The sequence below is a fragment of the Microtus oregoni genome, unplaced genomic scaffold (genome assembly GCF_018167655.1).
Source record: "Microtus oregoni isolate MIOR12 unplaced genomic scaffold, Mior012 000069F_ref0000032, whole genome shotgun sequence".
In the NCBI taxonomy this organism is placed as follows: domain Eukaryota; kingdom Metazoa; phylum Chordata; class Mammalia; order Rodentia; family Cricetidae; genus Microtus; species Microtus oregoni.
Window position 1 is genome coordinate 2,281,292 of NW_024543976.1, and position 12,508 is coordinate 2,293,799.

Here is a 12,508-nt window from a genome sequence, read left to right on the forward strand (position 1 = left end):
GAATAAATGGATTTCTTTTCTCTGTAAAGACTTATATTACATTAGAAAGTGATCACGCAAACTTCACATAGACTCATCATTCATGCATTTGGGGTGGTATATGTAACATATTTAAAAAGCAGAAATAGGCGAGTCTAGAAGGAAGGCAGGGAACTAAGTGGCTATAAACCCAACTCCTGGACAATCCCTGAATTGTGTCTTAGAGTCAGTATAGGTTTTCACTTTGAAGACAGTATCAGTATCAATTAAATTGTCAAATAAGACATATTTCGTGGGATTTCTTCCAAATTCTTTGTTTATTAAACTTAGTAGACATTAAGTTAGTATTTTCATTTTGGATAAAACCCCTCAAGTATGCACCGCGACTTAAAATATAATCTACATATAAAGCACTCTGGTACTCCATGCCATCGTTATAACTTAACACCACACGGAACGCTACTGCTCCATAAAGTGAATTCTTAAATACAGGACCGACTGCTCCTGGATCGTGGCCTCCATGTCTGCTTCTCTCTGTGTCTCGGCGCCTGCCTGCATGGGTTCCCCGTGAGCAATAGCACTTGGTGTCTATAGCATCAGTTGCGATAACACAAAGGAATGGGCGGCCATCCCCTCCTCCTTCCTAAGGACCGTGAAGCAGCTAACCCTGAAAAAGATGGCCCTGGAGCTCACAGCTGGGGCAGAACCAAGTAAATGCAGAGAGGAAGCCGAATCAAACCAGTCTAATAATACAGTGGCTTCTCATAAAGACTCCATGTTGCACAGAAACGGCCTCCAAGCAGGTCCCCAGTGAGGACGAGTCCCACCCAGGCCTCTTTCACCAGTGAGCCACTGGAGTACTGAAAAGCTGTCTCCGTGTGTGAGGATGGCATGGCGGAGGTGGGGTTCTTCTTCCCACTCCAACCACAGTGTGAGCCAGGAGACGGATGCCTCACCTGGAGAAAACCGCCACAGATGTTATCACTCCCGTGGCACTTAACACACCCTAGGTGCCCTTAGCACCGCTGCTTCTGACTGTCTGGGAAATGGGGCCCTTCTGAATTCTCCAACTGGACCAGTCTACTCCAGGGGTTAAGCAAGCAGCAGGCTATAATCTGAGTCACCAAAGCAAGTACATGGCACCCATCTTCGCTCAACAATTGAAAACTAGTGCTAGTAAACCCGGTCTAAATGACTTTGAAGATTTATAAACACCTCTCTCCTCGACATTCTGAAAGTGGTGATTGGCATTAAGGCTGGACCAATGATTTAGCTGAACCTTGCACCCCCTCTTACGTACACATTGATAGCCATATCTCTTCTGTATTAATACACAGGGTCTTGATGGCAGTCCCAAGCCAACTCTTCACTGGATTCCAGTGCCGAAAACTTGGAGTGTGGAAGGGGATTGGAGAAATAAGAGAAGCGATGGCAGAGAAAGCTGCAGCTTGACATGTCTATGTTTAAAGCTCAGCTCAGAGATACACAGGGAAGCGGAAGGGCCAGAGTTAAGAAGCTAGCTACTATCCTCGCTGCGGCTCCGACACACACTAGCTCCGACTTTCTGCAGATTTAAAGTGCAATCACTGCTATGAAGTTCTCAGGCCAGGGATCAGGCTGGAAGAAATTCAAAGCCGAAACTTCAAACACACTGCTCAGGACTCAGAGGCTGGAAGAGGGGACAGGGGAGAGACAATGGCAGATCTCAGGCATTCAAGTGCATCAAAAGAATCAATGTCTATTCTCTGTGTGAAGAAAAGTCATAAACGGTAGAGTCTTGCTTTAGAAAATATCTCCTATCGGAGGATGCTCCAATGCGGTAGAGTCCAAATGCAGGCAAAGAATGTAAGCACCAGGGGCCCAGCTGTCCTCCCTGCTGCCCTGCCAAACAGATGGGCCCGACTGTCGTCCAAGTCTTCAGCCCTTGGGGAGGAAGAGGCACACTGGACCAAGGGCATCTGGTATGAGGTTGCCCTCTTCTCAGGCCTGTCTGGACTGGAGCCATCGCTGGGCCTCTGGCCATTGAACAGCAGGTAGCGGCCCCGGGCATCTTGCTCCATTTTGAAGATCTCATATTCTGTGTGAGGTAGTTTGATGCCCAAAGCCACACAGCCATTGGTGTGTGTCACGTCCTGCTGGATACCCACTTGCCAGGAGCCCTCAGCCCCACACTCATTCCCGCTGAAGACATTCAGGAGGGAAGCTGTGGCTGCATCCATGGGCGTGACCTTCATATGATTCACTGTGGACAAGAGAGATATCCGTGACTCTCGGGGGACAACTGGGGAGGCAGACACTTCCAGCAAATGCTGGGGAACACTGTCTCAACAAAGCTTTCTTTTTAAAACAGTCTGATTGCTTGCCCCCACTGACCACAGTAATCACAAGAGCAAGCTCAGGTGGGAAGTTTCATATGCTGATCTGAATGGTGGTCACACCAAACAGAGTCAGTCAACTCATAGTATCACACACTCTGAAGCCACAGCTTAACTACACAGCCTCATGGGGCTACTGCAGCAGATATCAGAAGCAACCCAGACATGGTGTAAGGTATAAGGAGTGTGTGCCTTGGTGTTGTGCAAGGCTCCTCATTTCACAGAAAGGACTAGAGAAACTTTGAGTTTTGGTATATCCAGGGAGTCCTGGACTTAATTCCCCATGAACACATAGGGATGGAAGTAGATTTGTGCAGAAAACATGGGTGACATTTGATGAGCCCATTTGTGAGTGTGATATATAAAGCATTCCTCTAAAGTGTTCTTTGGGATACATAACACCCTCACAAAATGTTGAATAAACTCAGGTTTTATTTCTAAGAAGAGGTCTTGAAGCATCCGATGGTCTCATATCAAACATGTATCTGCATTAGCATCTTCACAGACTAATATGGACCCATCAGCTGCGCATCTAAATGCAGCTATGCTGCGAACAAGAACAATATGGAGGAATAACTACAAGCCTCAGTTCTTTGTGGACCCTTGGGGTCCTCCCAAGGGGCTACACTTTGCATACAGCACAGTGGGATTTGGGGCGAGCAGACATTTTCTCCTTGGTTAAGTTTACAAGGCCAGTGTACAAGAGCAAAGTTCCTCATCAAAGGAGAGCAGCCATACTCAGGGCTTCCTTGAGGCAACCAGACAGCTCAGACTGCTGCCCTGGAGGAGTCACCCAGTGACTTAGCTTCCCTCATTGTTTGGTATTACAGGATTGGCACTGCATTACAGACATTCAGACTTAACACTAAAGCAGCAAGACCTCCCTTGTGGTAGGGGCAGGCGCCTCCTGACCCCAGCTTCCCTGCTTGAGTGAGCAGTGCACAGCACGACCTTTCCCCCATGATGCTCTCGTCTTCAAGCCTGGGACAAGCGCTTGTGTGCAGCCCCAGCTCAGATCAGAAGTACCGACTCTGAGCATCAAGTCGTAACTGACACCTGCTTCAGATTCCTCATTTAGGAAAAGTACCCAGCACACAGTAAGCCTGATGCTACCAGAGAGGCTGTTAGGCTCCACTGCAGACACATTCTTGACTCTCGCATTACAGAGGCCTGCATGATGGTTTGGGTCCCATTGTACCTGACTGTCACATGGATGCCTGGTACTAGCCTGCTTGAATAGGAAGGAGATCAGATGTTATCGCCAAGGATGTTGCGAGGCAGTCATGGCTCTAGTCTCATCCCCAGCATCTCAAGCAGCAAAGACGCCCTCTCGCTGAGGTTCTGCCCTAACAAATGTCTCAGAGCTGCTCTTGAGCCGTGCTGTGAGAAGCAGGGACAGCAGACTTACCTTTGAACACAAACTCTGTGCCTCCCATGACCCTCGAGGAGAGCACACCGCGGCTGTAGCGGCCTCGAGCGTAGATGGTGAAGGTGGGGTGTTTGCAGACAGGGTCCGAGTAGTGGTAGTAATGGCCCTCCCAGGTATTATTGTTGTCGTGGAAGATGAAGTGGCGGGTGAGGAAGAGGACTTCAGGCCGCACCTCACAACGCTGGCTCACCCATTCCCCATGTAGGCCGATGGTCAGGTCTGCCTTGGGGGGCAGGATGGGGGGGTGGTGTTCGTCAGAGCGGTAAATGATCCGGCAGGCTATGCAGGCATGGTTGTGGTTCTGCAGCAAAGAAACCAAGACATTTGGAGACTTCAGTTTTCCCATGAGCTCAGTATGCATACACATCCCTGAAAATGGGAGCAGGGAGGTTCACCAAGATTAGGACTGGACACTCAGGACACCATCACTTGACCCCCAAAGCAAATGGTTGTGAACCAGCATGTGTTTGTTGGAAATTGAACTCGGGACCTCTGGAAGAGCAGTCAGTGCTCTTAACCACTGAGCCATCTCTCCAGCCCCACAATTACATTTTGTAAAGCAAGAAACTGCAAAATATGCTAAGGAAAACAGAGCTGTGACTATAGATGAGCGGAATCTCTGAGTCCCTTTGCTAAAGTGAATGAGGGAGGTACAGGAAGCAGACAGGAGGAAGTGGGGAGGTCTCTGGAGCATGTGCACGAGCTGTCCATGTGTGCCACGAGCCTGAGGTTCAGAGCTTCTTAGCTTTCGAAATGTCTGCTTTTCCAACCTTCTGCAGCTAAAGGTCCACAGAGAAGCCATGCTCTCACTTCCAGGAGGCGTGCCCTGTGGGTGGTGTTTTCGCTGGTGTTCATATATATCGCAGATGTGAGCTCTGATTACCCTACTTGCCTGGAGGCTTCAGAGTTGACAACCAAAATCTCTGGCTATAAATCAGGAGAACTGGTCCTGGGCACAGCACCATGAGCCTGCCACCTAATCCAACCTACAGGATAACTGTAATCCAGGGGTCTTCTCCAAGTTTCTACTCCCTCAAAGTCAGTACAAATCGTCGTGTCCGTGCTCCTCCCCTCCCCCTCCCCCAGTGAACAGAACATGGGCCAGGGCCTTTGATCTCAGTCCTCTTACCAGCAAGGCACAGCTCACGGGGACCTGCAGCCCCACACTCCCAGCCCATCTGTATCCAGGCCCATAATCACACCTTGATCCCTCCCAGGACAGGAAAACACTTGTTCTCAGCATTTTTCCTGCAGTCAAAAATTCACCTCCTTCACCAAGGTAGGCTTGTTGCCCTCGTACCTGTGACTTGGCAATGGTGACAAGCTTGCCTTTCCGGAAGACTGTGGTAAGGGTGGGAGGGTAGGCAGCTGCCACCTGCCTCTTCCACAGCCCCACCAAGGGGAAACCCTGTACTCACTTGACCCCTTCATCCATTAGATGAGCTCAATTACAGCCTATAGCAGAGAATGTGTCCTTTGTTCGGGTGATGTGTGGTTTGTAGATGGCGAGATAACTAGGGGTGCAGAGTGAAGGGGAAGGCCAAGCTGTCCCTGTCCCAGAGTCCAGGTGCATTTTCTGGCCAGGGTTCCCTGCAGAGAACCTCTGGGCACACAGGAGCATCTAAACTGAGCTCTAGTCTGTGATCAGCAGACCATGGGGAGATAACAAGTACACAGCCCAAGGGAAACGAGTGCTGATTCTGGGCAGATAAGGGTAGATCTGGCCAGACCCTGAAGGCCGAAGCCAGCCCCACTGCCTGCCTCACAGCTGGAGGCCATGACAAGTCATTTATTTCTCTCTCTTTCAGCTTCCTCACTTACACACTTGGTGTCTATCACAAGGTACACTCTGGGACTCCTGTACAGAGCAGAGTATGGCAGAATATTATTACCACATTCACCATGAAGCCAATTCACAATGGCACCAAGGCCCTGTCCAAGCATGGCGGTCTAAAGCACCTGCAGGTGGCCTGCATGCTCCAGAAAGGGGAGGCATCAGAAGCTGATGTTCAGTCAGGGTCAGAAATATGGACCCACAGGGTCTCCAATGGTCCACACAGAGCTGGGGCCCCTCCTTGCCACCATCTCCACAGCAAAGATGCTTGCTGCCTACTGTGCCCGCTCCCCAGCAGGCCCTACCAGGTTCTGTGGGCTGAATCACTTACTTTCACCCATCCCAACATCCACTTCTTCTCCATCCCACTCTTCACAACTTGAATTTCTGCATCGGCTGGGAATTTAGGGACATCCACTGTGCCTCCTTCACTTAAGGCCTTTCAAGAAAGTTAATTCTCAATCCCCGAGAAGATGTGATTTTTCCCTTCAGCACTAGTCTTGGTTCAAGGAAAGCTCAGTGCTGATGGGAGAACATTGAAGATCAAGGCTTTTTAGTTCAACGGGAAAAGACTGTGTGAGGGGAGGGCACAGCTGTCACCCAGGCTGCTCCACAGTGCACCATGAGAGGCAGGTTGGATATTCATGAGGAGCACTTCTTTAAGAAAAGGAGGCAGAAGTCTGGGACTCCACAAGGATTCTGCTGCCCTGTGGCTCCTCCAGATGAATGGCATCCCTGAGATAAACAGTTTCAGTTGGGCAGAAGAAAAAAGCAGGCTGGGCGTGTTTGAACCCGCGAGCCTATGGGATCTGGGTTTGTGTGCAGTGACCAGAAAGAGCCTGGCTCTTAAGCACGAGTGTTACCAAATTCTTAATCTGATTGTTTTTGTTTTATTATGCATATATATATATATATATATATATATATATATATATGCTAGAGTACTGATCATCTTAGTAAATTTTAAGTGCATAGTACTGTGGCATTAAGTATAGTCACATGGTTAGGTGGCCACCACCACTGCCTATTTCTAGAATCTTCTCATCATCCCTAACTGAAATGACTTTCCATCCTTCCCTTTCTTAGCCCCGGCAACCACCCTTCTACTTTCTGTCTTTGAATATGACTGGTTACAAGGAGACTCACACAGTATTTGCCATTTTGTGACTGGCCAATGTCATTAGCAAATGTACTGTAGGTTCAAACATGCTGCGGCATATTTCAGAAAGCCCTTCCTTTCTAAGGCCTAATCATTCCATGCAGAGACACAGACCATGTAGAGACACATGCTGTAACATGTTTCAGAAAGTCCTTCCCTGCTAAGGCCTAGTCATTCCATGTAGAGACGCATTTTGCTTATCAGTTACTCTGTTCGGAGACACATAAACTGTTTCCCACCTTTTCGCTTCTGTGAATAACACCATGAACGTGGTTGAATGCCTATGTATTTGCATTTCTCTTTCAATCTTTTTGAGTATCTGCCTAGACGTAAAAGAGCTACAGCGTATGGTAATACAGTGTTTACTTTTCAGAGGAACAAGCCTGTGTCCCACAGTCGTTGCACCATCTGACCCTTCTATCAGCAAACTAGAAGAGTTCCAATTCCCCTACATCCTTGCCAACATTTATTTTCCACTTTCCCCCCCTTTGGTAACAGCTGTCCCAATGGGCAACTTGGTATCCTATTGTGGTTTAAATTTATACTTCCTTAACTATTCGATAAAGAACATACCTGTTATTTGTATGAATTCTTCGGAGGAAAGCCTGGTTTGCTCCCCTAGTCCCGTTTAAAACAACGTTGCCGTTACCATTAAGCGACCAAAGATGTCATAAGCAGAGGCAGTGTTTTTGGCCTCCATGGAGAGAGATCAACAAGGTGACAGTTTTAGTCATGGGTGTGTAAGGAGATACTTTTGTTTGTGACTTAAACTTTAACAGTGCTTTTCATAAATTCTCATACTCTTCGGCATGAATAAAAATTAAAGGCACCTATAGCAGTAATTTCACAGGAGCAGGGTGCAAAGCCTACCTGCTGTGATGTTCTACAGCCCCTTTTCTAGGGTGGTTTAATGAGAGAGCCTTTAAAAATGAGCAGATAAGAACTGCATTTGGAGACTTTTTCAAGTGAAAGTTGATTTACACCCCTGACTTGCTGTACACTTGAGAAGTATCTTTTCCTGAGCTCGCGGGCTTGGCTGTGTACCGCTCCATTTCCCTCCAGGCTAGCAAGGGCTATTTAAAGTCAGGGATTCTGTGAGCACATGATATGAAGGTTCAAATCAGAGGAGCCAGGAGATGTTTCCTGGCTGCTATTCTTTACACCCACTATGAAAAGCTTTAATCTAGGGACCTAGGGCACTGTGGAGAGGCAGAGTACTTGTCCGGCATGTAAGTGATTCTGGGTTCCGTGCTCGGCATCAGGGCTGGGGTGTAGACTTAACTCAAGAGGGCTGGAGCTAGAAATAAGCCCCGGGCAAGTGTTCTCTGAAAAGAGGAACTGGTGTTAAAAATGGGAATTGACCTCGTAGCCCCCAAGTACACCACACTGCTGGCAGGGAGCAGGGTTTGCCTCGTCTGCACGCTGTTCCTGGGCAGCAGGTTCAAGAATTGTAGCCTGTGCATATGGACACGGGATTTGGAGCTTCTTAAGCTTTCCACCGTCCCAGTGGGAACCTCAGTGCAGCTCACCAAGGTGCAGAGAGAGAATGACTTAGGCCAGATGACCCTCATGAACTTGGCTCTCTAATTTGGTCCTGGGGCTTGTGGAGTGTGGCCTTCATCTCCTTCAGCTCTTAGGCCTGAGGTTCCGCAAACAGCAAATGTCCCCTCGACAAGAACTACAGCCCCATGGAAAAGGGCTCTGGGGCTGATGACTGATGGGGGCTCTTGAGGCTTCTCCTGTTTCCTGCCAACATTTATTTCGGGAGGGTTGGTCAAGAGCATCTGCTGACAGTGCCCACTTGTTTCCACGGACTTCCCGGAATGGAAGAAATTACTTGAGAAGAGCTTGTGAAAGATCAATCAGAGAAGCAGGCTGGACACAGCACAAGCCTTCAAAGCAGCAATTCTTGGCTAAAAGTTTTTTGTTCAAGGAGAGAAATGGGAGTAGATGATGGAAACTTCCTTTCCATTGGAGCAAACTTCCTTTGCTCCATTGCATTAAAAAAAAAGGTATTCATGATTCTCATACGGAATAACCATAAGTAAGCGACGGCAGCCATAGTCTCCGGTGAAAGCTCTGCTTGCAACGACAATTTGCAGCGGGCTGGGTGACATTTCTGTTGCGTACAGTCTCATATGAAGACCCTCCCTGGCATCCGCTCTCAGGCCAAGCCCAGAGAGCTCTCCCTCACATTTCCCAGGTTAACTGATGAGGCTCCAGATGGACAGACTGACAGGGAGAACGCTGTCACAGGTTAGGTGAGAAGGAGCTGAATGACAGAAGTCACATTTGTCCACCTGGAGAGATGCTGTCTGTGGGGGCAACATCAACATCCCGCAGTGCTTCCTGGGTCTGGATTCAGAGTCAGGGACATGGTCAGGGATAAGGACACTCGCTGCACTTGAATTTGAATTTCTCAATTTCTGTATGTGTGCACACACATGAAATCAATAAATGTAATGAATAAATCTAGATTCAGATTCTAGACCATGACCCCTGGTTCATTTAGATCCCTTAAAGGGGGGCAAGATGACGCCGCTGTCCACAGAGGAAGCATCTTTGCCTGCTCCCCCTCCTGTCTCCCCTAGCTGCTGAGACATACTTTTCAAATGGCCAATTTCCTGCTTCTTGGGGGTTTCACTCTGGCCTCTCAGTGTTCTTGCCTTTTAAGGGATGAAATGTTTACCGCTTGCATTGTCCCTGACAACAAATCTTTCCTAGCCTGCGAGCTCCTTAAATAAAGCAACCCTGCATGCCTGTTTGTCTGCCAAAAAATCTTCCGGAGGAGTCAAGAAATAACAAGATCCATATCGGCAACCAGGGCGTGGCCGCAGCCCTGCAGCATAACCACAGTGTGACCCTCACCGTGGTCAGAAGCCCCAACGGCCAGTTCTGGGTCTGTATCTACTGTCAAGCATCTGCTGCAGAGTGAACACCTTGGCCCAATAGGGGGAAGAATTTTCTTCAGGAAAATTTACCTAAGAATGGCCGGGGAAACTATCTCAGGCCATGACTCTCCAGATCTGAAGCTTTGCACCATATCCATCTCCCATCATCTCTGCAAGGGCTTCCACAAGTACCTGGCTCCTTCCCTGAGCTAGTGTTGATGTGGGATGGCCTTCTGTATGTGTTACTTTTATTGACTAATGAATAAAGCTGTTTGGCCAGTGGCTTAGCAGAGTAAAGCCAGGTGGGAAATCTGAGCAGAGATATAGAGAAAAAGAAGGTGGAGTCAGGTGAGCTGCCAGCCAGCCACAGAGAAAACAAGACATATAGAAAATGTGGTAATGCCATGACCACGTGCCATGTGGCAACGCATAGACTAATAAAAATGATTAATTTAAGATGTAAGAGCTAGCTAGAAATATGCCTGAGCCATCGGCCATATAGTGTCGTAATTAATATAGTTTCTGTGTGATTATTCAGGTCTGGGTGCCTGGGAAATGAAAGTGCAGTCTCCGTTTACATAGTGTCCTGTCTTCTCGCCCAGTAATCTCACTTCATGGACTCAGGGTCCTAACAACTAACCTAGCCTGCAGCAGCAATGGGCTGAGAAAGTCTCCTGCCCATAGAGTCCGCTCCAGGCCCTCTGATGTCATCAATACCAGGAAGTTTCATGGATCGCCTGTCCTTTTCACACACAGTCAGCCCTCTTCATGCACGAGCTTTTATCTGAGGATACATTCAAATGCAGACCAAAACACTGCGGGGGAAACACTGCACTCGTACTGTTTCTGCTTGCTGAATCCTGAAGGATAGTTTATATATACTCGCATCATCTCAGAGACTGTAAGTCCACCAGTGATGGTTTAAAGTCTAAGGGAGGTATATAGAACATCTATGCACACACACTCCATGTCACAGGAACTGTGCTGTCTTGGAACCAATGCCGTGCAGACAAAAGTCAGCGCCTTGTAGAAAGCCACGATTCTCAAAGGAGACTGAATTACAACGTGATGCTGGTTCCCAGCCTGACTTCTGTAGAACTGGAGAGTGTGTCAGAGTTCTAGCCCTTTTCTTCCTCTGTAGGGGCCAGGAGCTGTGAAGGCCTGATGCCGCCCTCTCTCCCACCCCTAGGTAGCTACACGGTTAGAATATGTAAGACAAGCAATGCTTGGGGGTTGCTTTTAGACAGCCTCTTTGATTTACAATCCTATGGATGAATCCATGGAGAATTCTAGAGAATGATCAGTTCCATCTGCTTAAAAGTCTTGCCCTTTCTAAGGCTCCTGGCAATGATTTGCTTTTCGGAGTCTATCACTGTATTTGAACTTGGGTGTACATTCCAACTACATGGCTCTAGTGAATCGAGGCGGAGGGCGGCGCTGTGCTGAGGTTAAACTCCCACTTGGAGTATCTTTTTAGGGGTTATTTTAGGCCACCTTGATTTTTCTTAATGAAGAGTAGCCAATTCCCTGCTGACAGAACTCCCCACACACCTGAGTCCGCAAACGGCATTGATTTGCCAGAGGACTCAGAGCCTCAGCGAAGCTGTGTAAAGCCTAGGAAAACAAGTTGACTTGAAGTTTCTATTTTTACATGGTGTCCTGTTTCCACAGGGGCTAAGACCAGTGGTTTCAAACTCAATTTAGCATTAAACTAATTTTCAGCCAGGTCTCCATGGACCAGCAATTAGGGGGAGACAGAGAATTCAAAGCTAGAGATTCCAGGGCCCCTGCACACAGACGTGTGTGTGTGTGTGTGTGTGTGTGTGTGTGTGTACTCTTTGAAGACACTCACTCCAGGCTACTTCCTGTCCTGGGCCAGACAGCCACAACCAGCCCAGACAACCTGCTGCTGGAATGTCCCATGGGCACAAGCAACTGGGCTTTACCACGTCCAGAGACTAGAATAATACCGGGCAAGTCCATTCACTTTTCCTCTTGGGGAAGGATCTAAAAACTTCCTGAGGGGCATCACTGTGCACTGAGGCCAAGAGGCACAAGGCAAGGGACAACAAGAAAAGAATGGGCCCTTTCAGCTGCTCAAGCCTGAGGCCTTTCACAGCCTTGCAACCATTCTGGCTGGGCAGCCACAGTGGTCCCACAGCATAGGTCTTCCTGGGCTTCCAGCGAAGCCTAAGCCTTTCTCTCAGTGGGCTACAGTTATTTATCCATGGCTTCACCATTCCTTAAACTTCTAGCAGGGCTTTTTCTTTATTTGAATTTTAATTTTGCATGGCAGTGGTGTTTAGGTTCTACAAGACCATGGAACAAATTACAGAAGGCAGCTAAAGGAAGCCTCAGACCCCCACCTCCACCTGTCTTCAGAATTCATCGCTAGGTTCCCCTTCCTCACACCCTCTGCTCCTCCCTTTCTTCAATTATTAGTTTCATACAAATGACATCACCTGAAACATGCTACTCCTCCCCTTCCTTATCCCTGTTATGAATTACATTCTGGATAAACATCACTTCCTCAAGATCTTCCACCCTTCACGTTTCTGGAATCTTGGACCCGGACCTGGGGTTTGAGGAGCCTGATTCTTGGGAATCTGGAGAAATTCTCCCACAGCTGCCTCATCAGAAAGGAAGAAGACAGGAGGAAGTGTCTCATGGCGGGCATCAGAGAGCGCTTGCACATTCTCAGGCCAACAAAGCCTCATTTCTCCAGGAGCTGCCAAACCAGCAGGGCTCCTCTCTCCAGCCCAAGGAGACAGGATAGACAGCATCCTTACAGTTCCTCCACAGCACAGGAAAGAAGTGCAGGGCTTCTAGAGGGTCAGGTAA

General features: G+C 48.3%; 1 protein-coding gene across 1 annotated transcript in view; it reads right to left on the bottom strand.

The window, feature by feature from the left end:
- Positions 1-286: 286 nt before the first annotated feature.
- The window catches only part of LOC121440584 (protein APCDD1-like), a 30,285-nt gene continuing 18,063 nt past the window's right edge, over positions 287-12,508 (bottom strand). Inside the window, exons 4-5 of the mRNA XM_041641342.1 lie at positions 3,763-4,084; positions 287-2,221 (exon numbers count right to left, since the gene is read on the bottom strand). Of these exons, the coding sequence (XP_041497276.1) occupies positions 1,776-2,221; positions 3,763-4,084 (768 nt within the window). The 3' untranslated portion in view covers positions 287-1,775. The remainder of the gene's footprint in view (positions 2,222-3,762; positions 4,085-12,508) is intronic.